This window comes from Carettochelys insculpta, chromosome 20 (genome assembly GCF_033958435.1).
Source record: "Carettochelys insculpta isolate YL-2023 chromosome 20, ASM3395843v1, whole genome shotgun sequence".
In the NCBI taxonomy this organism is placed as follows: domain Eukaryota; kingdom Metazoa; phylum Chordata; order Testudines; family Carettochelyidae; genus Carettochelys; species Carettochelys insculpta.
In genome coordinates, this window is record NC_134156.1 from 5,437,753 (window position 1) to 5,455,462 (window position 17,710).

The following is a 17,710-nucleotide window of genomic DNA, read 5'->3' on the forward strand; positions in this document are numbered from 1 at the left end:
CCTCTCCTGCAGGTTTGGAGAAGAGAGATGTTTCTGCTAATCAGGGTGACGAGCCAGCTGTGCTCTTTGAACTAGATACTGCTTCTTGGCAGAGCTGGTATGAGCCCCACAGAATGAAGGGATTGAGTTAATGGCAGTGACGTGGCTGGAGGCTTGAAGGAAGAAACTCAGGTAGATTTGTCCCTGGCTGCCCAGGTTTAGTCTGTGACACGCTGCAGGGCTGGGAGCTGGCAGAAATAATCTGCAGGGTGCATGTGATTGGTTTGTTTTTTGGCAGGGAAAAGGTTAAAGCACCCGGGAGGCTGAGCTCTCCACCTACCCTGCCAACTCAGCGCAGTTGGACTGACCCAGAGCTGAACATCAGGCTAGGAAAGGTGTGTTCTAATTGCAGGAGTGTGCAGGGCTGCCCGTCGGCTGGAGCTCAGAGTGGAGCTGGGGCTCTTCCCCAGCAGATCCCTGCCTGCCCGATAACAGGACTAAGCCCGTCTCATGTCGCACGAGGGGCTAGTTGCAGGAGCGAGTGGGAGAGCTAGCCCAGCAGAGTTTTGTTGCAGTGTAATGTCCAGGGCCGTGGCAGCATGAGGAAGTCGGCACACTCCGGTGAGTGAAGCGGGCCCTGGTTAGGTGACTGCCCGGTGTTCTGGAATTGGTCAGTGGGGCTCTGCGAGTGCGCAGGGTGTGGCATGCACAAGCCCCTCTCATGCCGGCCCTCTGCCGGAGGGGAGCAGCTGCTTTGCTGCCAGCTCTCAATGAAAGTCTCTGATCGATGGGAAGGGCTTAAGGGCCCCAGAGCAAACCCAGGTGGGTAGGTTGTGCCAGCCCACTGGCAATGTCTGCATGGAGTTCCTGAGGTCTGCCTGTCACTAGTGACGGTACATGCCAGCAGGGACAGTCAGCTTGGAACAAAGGAGGTGGGTGGCTGCAACCTCCCAGCAGGGGTGCGAGGGCACGAGGCAGCTGCCCCATGGCAGAGCTCACTGGCAGTGGGAGCTGCCTCTGTGGGGTGTGAGGGAATGGGGCAGCCTCCCAGTGGAGGGGCTGCCACCTCTAGGTACCAGGGGCTCGGGGGGGGGGGGGGGGGGAGAACAGGAACCCCACAAACACAGGACAACTTGCCCATTTCCTTAAAGAGATCAGGATGCCTGTGGGTGGGACAGCTTAAATAAGGGCCTGTCCCGGGGGAAGAAGGACAGATGGTCACCCTCCAGCAAAGGCACTGCTTTGGTTTTTAGTGTCCCAAGGTAGTGGCTGCATTTCCTGTTGCAAGGGACTCTGAAAGCATGTATGAGCCAGAGCTGTGGCAGGGCAGTGAGTCTGAGCTGGTGTGCCCTATACCAGCCTGTTCTGGGTTTTTTCCCAAGAAACCTCTGTTCCCCAGCTCTACTCCAGATAAGCACAGACTTTCTCACTTGCTTCTCTGGGGACAATCATTATAGGTCACTGGAAGTGGCAGTGCTGTAGCTAGCAACTGTCCTACCAAGGTCATCCCCTGGTGGCTGAATCACCAGCTGGGGAGGTGCAGTCCAAAGTCAGAGCGCCTACTACCCCTTCAGCTGTCTAGTTACAGTAGAGCCTTAGGAGTCCTGATTGCTTCGTGCTGCCAGGTTTGGAAAGAGCTGCTACTGGAACAATGTGAGCAGGGGCAAGGTCAGCCTGAGTGCCTGACGCTTCCTGGAATGTGCAGCTAGCACATCCCTGGTGTTACGTGAGGTGGTGTGAGAAGTCTCCTGTGAAAGACCAGACACTTACCCAACTGGCTTACTGAACTTAGGTTCCCTGGCAGCACTCGGTACAGTGGCATATTTCCCCCTCTAGAGCTGGTCCATGCAGCAGCCTGTGACTTGAAATTCCTTAAGCCAAATTCTGCCTTCGCTTAAGCTCTTGCTAAGCTGTGACTTTGGAGAGGTAGGCAGGCTGATGTCCACAGGGCTGTCTCTTCTGTGCAGCCTGAGTCTCACTTTCATTGGGCCACTGAGGGTGTTAGCTTCTTTACGGGTATTTCATTACTTTTTCGGTGACCAAGATGCTCCGACATATTGAAGCCACAGGAGGGCTGACTTGACTCTCTTATGGCAGCTTGGATAAACCATCGGGGCAAGCTGGGCTTAGTGCTGTCTCTGCAGCATGCCATAGTGAAAAATGCCTTGGCTTATGCTGATGCCTATCTGCAGGGTTTTGCTGTCCATTCTTACATTGCTGCTGTGTGTTTAGTTTTCAGCTCTTGCCCCTTAAAATATATATCTTATGGGTGTGAATCAGCAGGCAGCTTCTGGTGGCTTTATAATGGTGGGCCCCAGAGCCTGTGAAAGTGTTATTTCTGTGGCTTACAAAGCATGCCATTTAGATGGGTCGTGTGCTCCCAGCCCCATCAATCACTAGCACTCCTCAATGCCCCCCTACTCTCCTCCACTGCTGTTATCTGGACAGCTGATGAGCAACTGTACTTAGCACCGGTAAGGCCTGAACTAGAGTGTTCTCAGGAAAGATGTGGACAAACTGGAGAGAGTCCAGAAGACAGCAACATAAATGACTAAAGATTCAGAAAACAAGGCCTATGAGGAAAGACTGAGAGGGGGCGGGAGTTGGGTTGGCTTAGCTCGTGGAAGAGATGATTGAGGAGGGACAGGACAACAGTCTCCAAGTATGTAAAAGGCTTTCATAAAGAAAAGGATGATGAATTGTTCTCCTTACCTGTTAAGGCTAAAACAAGAGGTCCTGTAAACCCCCAACATACATGGCTTCAAGTTGCAAGTAACTTGGTTTTAACATAAGTTAGCCACAGAGCAGCTTCAAGCTGTGCTTGTCAGCCTGCCTAGCTGCCTGCAGCTGGGGGAAGCTAGGCAGGCTAAGAGCCCTTTCTCCCTGCCTTCCCCCCCAGCCCTGCAGCTGTGGGTCCTGCTGGGGGAAGGCGGGGTGGGGGGGCAGGGCTGGTCAGCTTCCTGGGTCCCGCAAGTGGCAGGGAGCTAGGAACCAAGTGGGAGCCTCTGTCAGCTGCTAACCCCAATTTGTGCAAAAATCTGAGTTACACACACGTTGCAGAAACGCACCCACCCCCCCATAACTCCGGGTTTCGCTGTAATGGGTTTAAATTGCAGCAAGGGAGATTTAGATCCTAACTGCAAGGATAGTTTAAGTGCTGAAACAAATTGTGTAGGTAGGTGATGGAATCCCTATCATTGGAGCTTGTTAAGAACTGGTTTAGACCAACATCTGTTGGGGAAGGTCTAGGATAACTCATAGTGCAGTGGGCTCTGGATCAGATCAAGTTTGGAACAGCTCCCATAGTGCCCTTTTGGGGGGCACTGGCTCTCTGGCAACTCAGTCTGCATATTTACCCTGGCTACGCTATCATTGGACCTAACCACAGTTGCTGTGCAATCAGCAGCTTATATTCCTGTACCTCCACCAATGTCATACATAGCAGTGCCCTTCTGCACTGGACAATCACTTCGCCAAAGAATGAGTGGACACAAAACAGACATTAAGAATCTGAATACACACAAACCGGAAAACCTGCATCCTAAAACGAAGACTTTAACCTCCGATTAGAAAGGGTGATGTCTGAATTGGAGTTTAGTCTCAAATTCTACGCTATGCCTGGGTCTCTATCAAGGTAGCAGTTACCTTACACATTACAAGGACAGTTTCCCCATCTCTGATATTTGTAGTGACATCGGGCAACTCACTTAAATAATAGACATTTGCAGTAAGTAATTTTCTTGTCCCTCTCTACCCCCACTTCACCCCTCCCCTCCTATTCTGTGTAGCTAATTTGTCAATTTTCACTTCATTTTTTTTCTGTAAAATTCTCATCGTGCTAGTTTACTTCTATCAGAACTTCCAGATTGGATGATGTGGATGTGTCCCACGAACATCACCTAAGAAATTACTCTGTTAATTTTTAAAGTGCTGCAGGACTGCTTGTTTTTGTGAACATACAGACTAACAGTCACTGCTCTGTGACATCTTAGGTTGGTTGGTTTCTTTTGGGCTGGCTGCTGGGACTCCTGATGGCCTTACAAAGAAGAGTTAGATGCAGATACTTCAACTTACTGACCTGGGGGGACAATCAGTGCTTGTTTGACAGGGAATGTGGAGAGAACTAATGAAAGGCAGAAGAGAACCAGCTGAAACAGCTCAGCTGAAAAGATGACGCTTGGTCAGCACTGCAACCCCCAGCATTATGGGGCTTCAAGTATGGCTCCTGCTCAGCCAGAAACAAGCATATGCCTGTGAGAGACAAGCTAATAAACACACCAAAGCTACAGTGCGAAGAAGACAAGCACATTTCACGTGACTTGTGAGGCCAGAGGGGCCATGGGGCTAAATTCGAGCTTCTGAGATACAGACTTGGCCCCACAGCCTCAGTGTGCTCTGAATCTGTACAATGGACCTGATCCAAAATTCAAGTCAATGGGAAATTGCCTGTTGCGGGGGTGGGGGGTTCCCCCCTCCCTCTGGACTCCAGCTCAGGCCCTGTCCTGGCTGGGCATGCTGTAACACTGAGATTCCCAGACCAAGCAGGATTTACATTTTCAGAGGCAGTGCAGGGAAATCATACACCTCTGCTGTGGCTTTGGAACATGTGGCATGTAGGTGTGGTTGAGCTAGAGACCTGCCTTATCCACAAACAGACATTCAGACCTTTGTGCTTTTGCTGCAGGTGTGCCCAGCTCAGCCCTGTGATGTTTGGGCCTCCACACAGAGGGGGCTGCAAGGGGAGACAAGCTATGAAGACCTTTGCTATCATCAGGAGGGCTCTTATGAGGCAGGTTTAAAAACAAGAAGCAGCCTATAAAGCCAACTGTAATCCTGCGTACTTGATTTTTCAGATTGGTGGGGAGAGGAGATTTTTTTTTTTTTTATTTTTTTTTTTTCAGTTATGCCAGGATCCTCTCTAGGGGGTACTGTTTCTTTAAGGCTGTAGTGCTGCTTTTTCCATTACTCAGGTAGGTGAGCACTGCCAACAACACAATAGACAACCATGGGTCATGCTGAGAGGTGAAAGCCGAGGGCTGCTTCTAAATTACCTTCTGGGGACCACTGAGCTTGGAAAGAATTGTTTAATGAAAGTGTGTGATGGGAATACTAGAAGGAGTGCACTCATTACCTCCAGAATTATCCTGTGGGACTGAGTGTGACCCACCTTTTGAACAGGCTTGGCGGAAACATGCACAAAATCTGGGATTTCTTCACGAAGTTTCCCTCTGCGGTCAACTATACTCACACTGAATGGAACAGGAAACTTTTGGAGGGTTCAAGCTAGGACTTTAGCACAAGGCTGTGTCTACACTAGCAAGTTTTTTGTTTGGAAAATCTGGTCCTTTTCCAAAAACATGCAGAGTGTCCACACGCAATGTACTCTTTGGAAAATAAATGGAAAGAAGGCAGCTCTTCCGGATCAGGAAGAGCGCTTCCTTTCAGAAGAGTCTTTCAGAAGAAGCCTGGGAAGAGTGAATGACCAGTCCTCACAGTGCCAGACTCTGAGCAGGGGCTGCGTGGATGCGCTCTCTATTGAAAGAGCAGGTCAATTTTTTCAATCTGCTTTTTGCATGTGGATGTGAACGTCCAAAAGCTCTTTTCTGGAAGATCTCTTCTGATGAACTTCTTCCAAAGGATCACTGTAGGGGTGATTGTAGCCTGAGCAGAAGACGACTCCTCGGCCTTGGGTGGGCACCAGACAAGGTGGGTCTGTGCACAGGGGTGTGATCCGACTTTGGGGTTGGATGCTGAAGCTCCTGTCGAGGAACATCTGGGGGTGATCCAGGGTTTCATGCTTACACCACTGTAACCACTTACACCACCAGGGCCTTGTACAATAGTAACGGTACATGTGGAAGAAACACCTGCATAGTTCGTTCATGATTAATGTATTTAGAATAAGGATAAGTTACTGAGAGCATTGTGTTCTGAGCATCGGATGGGCAGCCAGGAGCCCCAGCATGTTCATCTTGACTGTTTCTGTAGCCTTACTTTGAGCAAAACCCCTGTGGCTCAGGCGTGTTCTGGGTAAAGTGTGTGATAACAGCAAAGGCAAAGAAGTTTTGTGCAGATTAGTTAACTGGGAAGGGACTGTTTTCCTGTGGGTTGGTCCTGTGCCCAATACAGTGGGGCCCCAATCCTGACAAGGGCCTATGGTCACTACCTAGTGTCTGATTTAATGCTGAACTGTAATTCAAATCCCTGGGAACTGTAGGTGTTTGGTGCCTCTGCCGACCAGGATCCTACTAGATCCAGTGGTTCTGTCTGTACCATGCAGTATATACTGTCTGTCTGCCACAGCACAACTGTGCTTTATAGGCATGGCGGGGCAGCTTATGCTAGCACTGGGGTACGTCAGCTGATAAGCTAAGGGAAGGGCATGCTGTTATAGCACCACTTTCCCTTCTGGCAAATGGAAAAGCTCTGCAGCTAACACGGTGTCCTGACACCTCTCAGGGAGCAGATGAGGAGCAGGGAACTCCAGCCCAGCAGGAAGTTAGTGCTTTGCAGAAAACACCAGACAGTGTAATGAACTCAAGTAAAGAACAGCCACAGCCAAAAAGTGCTGCTGTTAAGGCTGGTCAGGTATGTAATCCCTGTCCTGGAGTATCGCCCTTGGTTCTGTCTCCACCCAGCCTGCACTGGGTGAGCTAGAGAGAGGAAAGTGGAAATACGGCTCTGGGGAACAATTCCCTGATGAGCTAATGAGAGGCAGGGAACGTCTTCTCTCCTCTCCTTTCTGCTGCTGCCTCTCTTGTGTCCTGTCTTGTTTGAACTCTAGCTTAGCTGTGAGTTTCCATGCACTGTAACACATAGGTGCAGGCTCAGTTCTACTCTCCTTGCACTTAATGCAAACATCCCATTGACCTGAGTTGGAACAGGACTGTATTCAGCTTAGCTTGGCAGAGTCATTGCTTGCCCTCAGGTGTTCACTGGAAGCGGAGCTATGGGTGACAGCTCAGGAGCTGTCATGATCATAACCTGTCCCCTTGCAAACCACAACCAACAAAGTGGCACAGTCATTGGAGATGGAGAAATCTTTACCTCTTTCGCAAAGAGAGTGTGACCCCAAAAGCTTTACCCCAGCAAGTACACATGGAAAACCTCTGCTTTCTTTTCGGTAGATTTTTTTGGTGGCTTACAAGAGACAATGATCCCAGTCCAGGGCCTCCGTCTCACTCTGACTGGCCAGACCACAGACTGACTGGGTCATGTAAATTGCACTCCAATCCTGAGAGGTGAATCCTCCATATTAAGGCAGAAGCTTATTGGTATTCTTGGAAAGATTGTACTGCCCTTGCCCATGTCCCATCTCTTCCCTGGGTACCTGGACGTTGGTCTCCACGGCTGCTGCTCTGACGTTTACACTAACATGGCTACATCTGCGCTACCCCAATCTCTTGACAGAAGTCACTGTCGGAACAGTGGTGTTTTCATGAACGACTTGCAGCTGTGCCGTGAGCGTTTGGCACTTTTTTGATATCATACACGGATGGCATCTATTTGCTGCTGTTAAAACCAGATATAATGTTCTTACTTTATTGCTGCAAGACCTGGTTGAATTCCTTCACTTTGGTTTTGCTGTAGATGTGGCTGAAGACAACTTTTTTGAAGAAAATTTTCATGGGTGTTCCCCAAAAACAATGTGTGGTGTGCCATGGTCTCAAAGTTTAAGAAACACTGGTCGACAGGACTGAGCTGTTTGCCAAGGGAGACAGGAGATATGCATGGTGGAAATGAAGAGCAGCAAGGGTGCTCAAAGACCGTAGGCCTCAAGGAGTGGATGGGAGCTCTGTAGATATGAAGGCTGAGCGGGGGGCCTGGGCTCAGAGTACTGAAGAGAGAATACATTCCAAAGAGTCCAGCTCCCACTCAGGTGCTGGAATAAAGTGCTTGGTGATTGGAGCCCAAACTGGCTGGTGCAGAGACACAACAGCATCTGGTTGTGCTTTCAGCCCACAGGGAGACATCTCTCCTAGCAGCCTATTGCTGCTGCATCATAATCAACCACGGGCTCAGCGCCCATTGGTGTCTGATCCCTCCCTCGCTATTTCCTTCCATTTTTCCCTGTCCTGTGCAGAGTGGCTTAGTTTCTGTAGACTAACTCTGTACCAGTCTACTATATCAACTACCCCTGAACCTACTGCAGGCCATTTAACACCCCCCCCCCACACACCCCGCCCAAAAAAAAAAAAAAGGCAAAACCAGGGCTCGTGAAGTAAGCCACAGGCTCTTAGATTACCTGCACATGCAGCTCCTGGGTGTAGGTTTACTCAGTCTCTGCTGGTATGTAAAGATGTAGGAATTTGACTATAGTCTGGTTATACAATGGCTAGAATAAACAAAGGAAACAAGTACAAGATACCCTCAGCAATTCTTGGTGTGCAAATAAGAGTTGCTAAGGAAAACAATAAATCTCCAAGAGGTGCAAGTCAGGACAGAGGATCTGTGGACAGGGAGTGTGGGACAGAATCTCTAGTCAGCAGAGCGTTGGGGGAACAGTGCTGGATACTGACTAGTATCCTCTGCATACTCACTGAGCAGGTACCAAGAGGGGGTGACATCTGGGCAAGTGTCCCCCACTCCTTGCCCGCTACTGCTGTGCCTCAGCCCTGCTCATCAGATCTTGTGGCTCATGATCCGGGAGCAGGCAGGGTTCGTCCTCTCTGGAAGTTGCTGACATGGGGCTCAGTTTACGGCACTTAGAGCAGGTGGAAATCTTTTCTAGCAAAGTGCTGACTTGTAGAAATGAGTCAAATGTGGCTGCAATTTTATTTGGAGCGGGGGGAAGGTGGGGGGTGTCTTTTGATACAATTGAAACATTCTCTTTGGATTTTCCTTTTAGGAATTACTTCTCATTTCAATTTCTCTTGCTTTATATTTACTATGCTACAAGAGAAATGTCAAAACCCAAACAATGTCTTGATTGACAAGCAATGACAGTTCTGCAGAACTTCAATTTGCTGGAAGCATCATCATTTTGTTTTAGGGTTCTGTTGCTCCATGGGAATTTATACAGTGAACTCTTCTAGCCTTTGCTCTTTGGAGCCTGGATCAATGCACCCCGTTGTTCAGTACGTTCAGGCAGAATTTCCTGATGCAAAACCAATAGCAGCAGAGGCCACTCTGCAGAGATGTGCATTTACACTGCAGAAGTGGTAACAGCTCTTCAAAGAAAAATAACTCTTTCCACTATAGGTAGCACAGCTCAGGATGGTGGGGCACTTACTGGGGTTCTGGGGTCTAGCCCAGACCTTACCACTGGGCAAAGTCAGGCTAATCTCTTGAGCTGCTGGCCCAGTTGCTAATGCAGCCATGCTTTCCTAGGAGGTCATCATGATATCCCCATCTTATTCTTGTGTTTCCAGCAGATTTGTTACATTTGTACACCACTGTGCTTCACCAGTTCAATTTGCTATGCACGAGAGCTTGATTGTTTTAAGTAGATGCCAGGAACCTGATTCTTTCCCTAATACTCCCACTCTTCAGCTGCAGCTGGAGGAGCCCATTACAGCAGCTGGCTAATATCCCATGACCTCTTTGGTCTCTGTGGAAGGGAGAAGGGGACCATAGAGTAACACAAAGTATTTCCTCCAGCTCAGCCTGTCACAAGGCACTGCTCTCGGATGTCTCTCCTCCATCTCGTCAAGGGAGCCGAGTGCCAAGGTGCAGTAGGATGAGCTGTCCTGAGGCCAGAGTTATTTTGCCCTGTTTGAAGACTTAAAAGGAGGAAACTGGCAAGGTAGTTTTAGTTGAATAATTGCCCCCCCACACTCCTGTTTTGAGCAGCCCCTTGGGTTTGATCCTAGCGTCTGCTTCCTTGTTTTATTCCTAGTATTTAAAGGTCATGTGGCTCAAACCCTTCGTTAAATGTCAGAATAGGAGCTGTCTATTTGGAAAGTGCTGCCCCAGTTCTGCCCTCTGAATGTTTGTGAATCTGGCATCGAGGCCCAAAGCCTCACAGACAGGTAAGTGCTCATCTCCTCTGGAGACTCTGGGCCTAGCCCGAGGCGTTGCAGTTCTGTCTCTGACCTCTTGTGGGGAGCCGAACTGACCCAACGCAAACACAGCTAAGAAGCCTAGAATCCTTGCTGTAGGGCTATTTCCATAAAACTCGCCATGGCCAGAGCCAGTGCAGCTCTGTTTAACAGGCTAATAATATTCTTTGCATGGTTTCCCCTGTGTCTTAAAAGGATCTTCAATATTAACCGTAAGAGGGAGGCAAAGTGGAATAGGAGAGACCTTGCAGCTAGAGGGAGTTGCCTAGCAAGATGTTCATAAAGCTCAAAGCTGCCTCTTCAGGCACACACATCTCTCCAAAAGCTTGTCTCATATTTTTTCCTATTTTGCTTTGCCCCCGTCTTGCATTTAGCATTAAAAATCCCTGTAAGACCCAAGGGAAAACATGCAGAGAATGTTATTAGCTTATTCAACTGATCTGCTCTGGCTGCATCTATGGCAGGCTTTATGGGAAAAGCTACACCTACTGCAAAGATTCAGGGTTCTTTAGCATCCTTGGCCATAATCCCACTGCTGCCAAGCCCTTGTGGATAACAGCTGCCGGGTCTATTATCTATCGGTAGTTCGCATGTACGAAGTGTTTTCTGGTGCAAATAGTAAGCACAGCCCTTCAGGAACAGATCCTCCAGCTGCCCTATAATCAGGGAAAAGTTATTCCACCACTTTTACAGATGGGGAAACTGAGATACGCCTGGTAAGAGGCATTGAGTTTGCAGCAAGCAAGGCTGTGGCCCACCCACGTTCAGAGCTGAGCAGTTTGGCTACATCTACACTAGAGTTTTGTTGACCAAACTGGCGTTTGGTCAACACAGCTTGTGGAACGTCCACATTACAAATGCACCAGTAAAGCAACAGACTGCAGCACTTTCGTTGGCAGCGTTCTGCCATTCCTCCAGGAGGCAGAACACCTCTGACAATCTCTTGACAGAAAGCAAGTGTGGATGCTCCTGGGAACCCTCTGTCAACAGGACTTCGGGGTCACTGGGCAGCCCTGTCTGCTGTGCCTCTGGTTGGTCATTCTGTCTAGGGGAGCAGCTGGGCAGCCTGAGTGATTTGCTTTCATGGCTGGCTGCAATCTGCGAGCGGGGTGTGTGTGTGTGTGTGTGTGTGTGTGTGTGTGTTTTGGAAGATGGCTTTTGACAGTAACTTCTCTCCACCCATCACCGTCATGTAGACGTAACCTTCCTGTCCAGGGTTCGCTGCTGCAGACTACGCTTCCTCAACAGCTCATCAGCTGTCTTCCCTCTTCAAGCAGTGGAACCTTATTCCCAGGGACACTTTCAAATGAGTGGAATGTCACACTGACACTCAGGCTGGGGCCAAAGCAGTGAAGAACAGTCTGGATGTTAAGGTCCCAGATGGGCAGCTACCGTCCGAGCTCAAGTGATGGGCTCAAGGCCACCGAAGGAGTCTGTTAAAACTAGGAGTTAATTGGGGGCCTAGCAGTTCTGTGCTCTGAATGGTAGAGGCCACAAATGTGAAGGAGAGTTAACTGAGGTGTCCTGATTTAGTGTCGTACGTTGGGAGCTGGTTAGATGTGCAAAGTGAATGTACAACGCTCCCTCTGTGATCTGAGGCTGCGTCTACACAGAGCCGTGCTGCCAGCAGTGTGATGTGAAGGAGGGCTCTCAAATGCAAATGAACGTTCATTTGCCTAGTCATGGATAATTTGCATACACTCGTAGGGTTGCCCAGCCAGCAGAGGCTGCTGCTGTCAGTGCGCTGCATAGAGGTGGTTCTGTCAGCGAAAATCCCGTTATGCCTGATTCTTTTTTTTTTTTTTTTTTTTCCCCAGGCATAAGAGGCTGCCAACACAGGGTTTTTGCTGACACATCCACATCAACACAGTGCCTTCTCTGACCACAGCAACCTCTCCTGGCAGGGTGATCCTGTGGGATTATGCTAATTAGCAGGATGACTATGCAAATGAGCAGGCATTTGCATTTTCAAGAGCCCTCCTTTGCATCCCACTGCTGGCAGCGTGGCTCCATGTTAGGTGTAGCCTGGTTGTGTCTTACACCTGCACTGCACAGTGTAAAAAGCCACACAGGCAACGTAGAAGGGGGCCCCAGGGTACCTGACTGCAAAATGCTGGCACCATGGATGCTTCATGCTGAAAAGTACGCTTCTTTTAGATTGTTTGGGGCTTGTTTGTGGGTTGTTTTTTTTTGGGGGGGGGTGAGAAATGAGTGAGCGAGTTTGGCTAATTTGTTGGAGGCCAATACCTGCATTCAGGGCAGAAACACTTAACAAAGGAGGAGCTCAGGAGACTCCCCAGGTGCCTCTTCTGAGCCTTGTCTTCTTTACACTCTCCATTCTCCTCTGGGAAAACAACATTTGTCTTTCTGAGGTTGGCAAACAGCGGCATTATGTGCAGCAGCCTGAGAGCTAACCTGGACCTGCAGCTTCCTGGAGATCAATGGGGGGGAAATGGGCTAAAATAGTCAGAATGCTGCCTGTTTTGATATCAGACCAGGGAAGCATGGGAGAGAGTCCACAGTTGAAAACCAAAAGCATCCAGTGAATTGTACTAAGCAAACCTGAGGAAAGCAGGATCCTGGGTTTTAGAGATGTCTCTCTTTTTGAGCAGCACGTTGCTGCAGTGTTATGAAGCTTTGCAGAATGTCAGAGCACAGCAAAGTTTTATCTTGAGTTTTCATCCCTAGCCTGATTCTAGGATCGTATGGCACGATGGGCAGCAGGGGGAGTCTTGAGACTGTTTGATCAGCTGTGAACATGCCAAACTCCATATTTAAATTATTCTTTCCTCCAAAAAATCAGTTTAGGGAATCTCTCTAGCCAGGCTGTAGCCCTGAGTTTACGTTGTGGCAGGACAGCCTTAGAAAGCTTTCAAGGTTCGAGTGGGTGATGAGCCCCCAAAAGGTTAGACATCAAAAGCTCTTTGGGGCAGGAATCAACTGTTCTGTGTCAGAGGGGTAGCTGTGTTAGTCTGCATATTCAAAAACAACAAGAAGCCCTGTGCTACCTTTATAGACTAACAGCCTATATAGTCTATAAGGTGCCACAGGATTTCTTGTTTTTATAGCACCTTCTATGGTGGGCTCTGGCTCTGATGTGCTACTGCAAGATGTATAGTTCAGCAGATTACTGTAATTTGAGGCTGGAGGCTGCAGACCTGGACTGAAGGCCTTGTAAGAGCTGATTTCCATAGGTTTCCGGTGGGGGGTCCTACCAGCCAGACCACAAATGGGAGATAGACAGACAGGCATGATTTGTCTAAAGACTGCAGCCGGCCTTCGAATCGTTACCAGGAGCTGATAAAATGAGAAGGCCAATCACATCTAAACCAAGCTGGGCTTGACTTTCTGAATGCCCAAGTGAAGGCTTTTTTTTTTTTTTAAAAGTTCACCTCTGGGTTTAAGTTCACATTGCATGGAAATCCCAAAGGAAAACAGCATTTCACCAGGCATTTTCTCCCCCTCCTTTTCTGATCTTGGCTGCAGTTGGGAAACTTTATATAGTAATTGGGTGGGGGGGAGAGGGGGAAAGCAGGCAGAGTAATAACTGGAAATGTAGTTCTTTACAAGAAGTAAATTACTTTGAGTCCCCTTCCTGGTTGTTATATGGTTTTGCAATATTTTCCTATTCATTTAACATAAGTTTTTCTATCTGTTGCTGCCTGGCTCTCTGAAAGAGCAGAGGAAATTATTAAATTGCCCTCCACCCAAATGACCTATTTCTCCAGGGCCTTGTGTGATTATTTAAACTTGTACAGCGGTATAGTCAGAGCATGGGATTGACTAGTGAAGTCACATGGTCCCATTTCTGTACTCTGATTGCATGACTGGTTTTTAAAGCAGAGGAGGAGGCGTGATGACTACCACTCTTTACAGTACAAATAATCGCTTGTGCTCAAATTTTTGATGCTGTCCCAACTCCCCAGAATCCTCCTGAATAGGTGGCAGGTATCCAGGCACTCATGAATAATGAATAACAATGAACAAATCTAACTACCATTCCCCTCTGTGTTCTACAAGTCATGCAGGCTATCTCCTTCTTGTGTGTTTTCTGGCTTGAAAATGTCTCAGCTATACCAGGTGGCCATTTTAACCATCAAACAAAGTCTGGACGTCTTTCTAAAAGACAAGACTACAAGAGACTGGGTGTGACGTTGGAATTGACTGAGTGATGTACAGGCAGAGTTAACTCTGGTCAGAGAGAGAGTACCGAGGGTCCTTTCTGACCTTTAAAAATCTCTGGATTTGTTAACTGTTCTCAGATCATAACTAGGGAGGAACTCAGTTTAAAACCCTTAATGTCAATTCCATTTCCTATGCTAAGATGGGAAAAGGCAATTCTCAGTTTTGCAACTGGGGTTCATCTTCACTTCTAACCACCATTTAACCAGTTCTATTGCGGTCCTGTGGGTCTGTGCTCAGTGACAGATGACCATCCAGGTGATGTACGTGCTCACCGGTACCAGGCAGCAGACCCAGTACGAGAGACAGATGCCATTTATTCAACCTGTTCCCCAGCAGCTTGCTGGAGGATTGTCTGCACTCGAGCTGTGGGCTGGCTTCTGAGCTGCTGCAAATCCCTATAGCTCCACTGAAACCAACAGAGCTTTACCGATGTGCACCTGCTCAGAACCTGCCCCCTGCTCTGCACTAGCTAGCTACAGAGAGAGGTCTCTGCAGCTAACCTTGTGAGCACGGACAGCTGTGCTTCTTCTGCCTGTGCTTACAGGCAGAAATGCACCTGGGCACATGCCACAGTCACACGAGCACACCCCTAAATAGCTGCACCAGAACTGGGCATTGATCCATGCCTGAATCCATTACCACTGTAAACAGGGAACTGCAGCTGCAAGCCTGCCTCTCTTCCAGTCAGAGGCCTGTTGGAAGCAGGGGCCTGCTGCCAGAGACATCTGATCCAGAATGAAAATCAAAGCAACCATGCACATGGGTTGTGTGTCTTGTCCAGCTGTGCTCAGCTTTTTGGAGAGTGTCTCCGTTACACAGAGCTTGGGGAAAGTACCAGCTTCTTCAGTGTGTGTTTCTGATTAGGGCTGGAGCTCGGTGCAGCTCAGCTTCACATGTTCTTTTGGGGGTTTAGTGGTGAGAGTGGATTTAGAAAGAATGAGAGAGACGTACTAATTGCACTGGCTGGAGTCAGACATAGCATTCTGCTATTACCAGCAATGTTCTGCAAATAACTTCAACTCCTGGACTTCATCTACTTTGCTGCTTTCCAGCTGTTCCAGTGTAGCTCTGTCTCTGTCCCTACCACTGCACTGGTAGCATGCTCTAAGCAGCTCTGGTCAGGGCTGTTGAGCTACAGTAGAACCCCAGCTCCAAAGTGACTGGTCAATCACACAGGCCTCGTTTGGAACTGCAACTATGCAGTCAGACAGCCAGAGGTGAAAGAAAAAAGCACGCCATGTACAGTTCTGTGCTAAACAGAAGCTATTAAATATAGCAAAAGCAGCACTTTGCTTTCGCTTAGTAGTATTTCAAAGCTGTATTAGGCCCCTCTTTGGCTGGGAAGTTTTTGAAAGAACACTGTTTTGTTATAGTTATGAACGTTTCAAACAACCTCCACTCCCATGGTGTCTAACTGAGGCTCTACTGGATATGAGGTGGGCAAATAGGAGTGGGAATGGGGCTAATGCACCCCATTTTCAATTGTGTCCTAAGCCAGAAGGTCGCAGCTTGGGCAGAGCTCCAGCATCTAGTCCATGGGTGTCCAACCTTTTGGCTTGCCTGGGCTGCATTGAGTGAAGAGGAATTGTCTTGGGATGGATATAAAATATATAATTAATGTTAAAAGTTTACAATCTTGTGGGGCGCATTACTAGCTGTCCAGGGCAGCCCGCGGGCCGCAGGTTGGACACGCCTGATCTAGGGGGAACAACAAAGGAGTCTTTTCATGAGTGTGTAATGTGGATCAGTCCTACTGCAGAATTTCCCTTTTTGTATTGGGTGCTTTTGGTCCCACCTTCAACATTTTGAGAGGTTGTCCAGGAGTGGCAGGATGAGGGATGCTTGCCTTGTTTATTGGCGGTATTGCACCTGTGCAATGGATAAAGTGAAGGGATTCCACTCTTCAGGATGGTGCAGCTAGTAGCATTCATACGTACTGCACCACAGCCATCTAAACAGGAAAAAAAACGGAAGGAAACAGGCAAGTTCATAATCATCTAACTGTACTCCTGAAGGCAGTAGTGCTATGTCTTGCTTTCACCTTCACAGCCTGTCAAGGACAGGTAGTGGGGAGTCAGGACAGTACTGCTGTCAGGGCTCCGGCCTCTCTGGCAGGCAGAGTGCAGAAAATGGGGGCTTGCAAAAACTTAAAGCCTGTGTATAGCAAGGTGTTTTCCTTTAAAAGTCCCCAAAGGTCACAGCTCCCCTGGATGGTGTGCTGCCACCACCCAGGTAAAACAAAAAACCCATTCACCCAGGAAGGCCCACCTGGGAATATCTTCCCCTGGGGGTAACCCCTGAGCTCTTAATCCTCTGGCCAGAGTGAGCTTAGAACAAAGAACCATAGTTTAGTAGCTGGCTGTCTAGCCCAAGGCATGCACGTTCAGACCCTTATTAGGACTCAGAGGAAAAGCACGATATCCAAGATGGGCCCTGGGGTCAGCACCTACCATAGACTGGCCTATTGTAAAAATCCAGCTCAGTTACAGATCGTTGACCTATCAGTGAGCCGCCATGTTTCTGAAACACCTTTTTAATAGCCCTCACTTAGCATGTCTATATTACTAACCCTGCTCTGTACTTCATATTTCTAACTTCAAATACAGGGATACTAAGTGCACACAAATAGAATATACACGTTCAGCAGATGATTTTCAAATCATATCTTACAGGCAGTGTTTTGCACATATTTTCTTATGCCCATTCATATTCATAAACATTTCCATCAAACATCTGGCTTACATATTTAATTATTAAATTCTGCTTTTCCTATTCTAATGCATTCTGGCCTGGATCACTAAAGAGAAAACAATGTGTGGGACAGAAGTCTTCCACAGCCTAGAACCAGAGCTGCAAGTTTAGATGGTGCTTCCTAGTAGCTATGGCAGCAGCCTGTTTGTTTGCATACCTGGGTTCCAATCCTGTCTCTCTTGCTGTTGGAACTTTTAGGGCTATGGTTATGCTACAGTGATCTGTGAGAAGAGACTTCCCGACAAAACTTCTGTCCACAGAATGTGGCCACACACTAAAGCCAATAGGGGGAGCGTTACGCTCTGTCCACAGAACAGCCGGATTGCCCAGCCGTGTGCTTGACAAAACAGGCACCTGGAATTACAGCAGACAGGGCTGCCCATTGTTCTGGCTGCCCTGTTGGTCAGCAGAAGACCCCCACCCCACCGAATGTCCCCATGGCTCTTTCCTCAGCAGAATCTGTCGACAGCAGTGTTATGCCTTGTGGCTGAGAGGCACGACGCTGCTCATGGAAGTGCTGAGCTTTGTTGACAAGCTCTTGACAAAACGCATTTTGTGGGTGAATGATCCGCCAGTTTTGTCAACAAAACTCGCTAATGTCACTATAGCCGAGGTCTCTGCAGTGTGGGTTAGCCAGCTCCTGTATGGAGAAAATAACCCTTCCTGGCTTCTCAGAAATGTGTGAGAGAGATTACACTAGCCAAGTGCTTCAGGACCAGGGGGCTGCTGGGTTCTGTAAAAGTGCAGCCCATACAGTGTATATGTGTGTAAATAGCTACCTAGCTATACTACCA

General features: G+C 48.4%; 1 protein-coding gene across 1 annotated transcript in view; it reads left to right on the forward strand.

Annotated features, from left to right (window-relative positions):
• The first annotated feature begins 408 nt into the window (after nt 1-408).
• The window catches only part of SEPTIN9 (septin 9), a 198,502-nt gene continuing 181,200 nt past the window's right edge, over nt 409-17,710 (forward strand). The window contains exon 1 of the mRNA XM_075014837.1: nt 409-600. Coding sequence (XP_074870938.1) covers nt 579-600 — 22 coding nt within the window. The 5' untranslated portion in view covers nt 409-578. The remainder of the gene's footprint in view (nt 601-17,710) is intronic.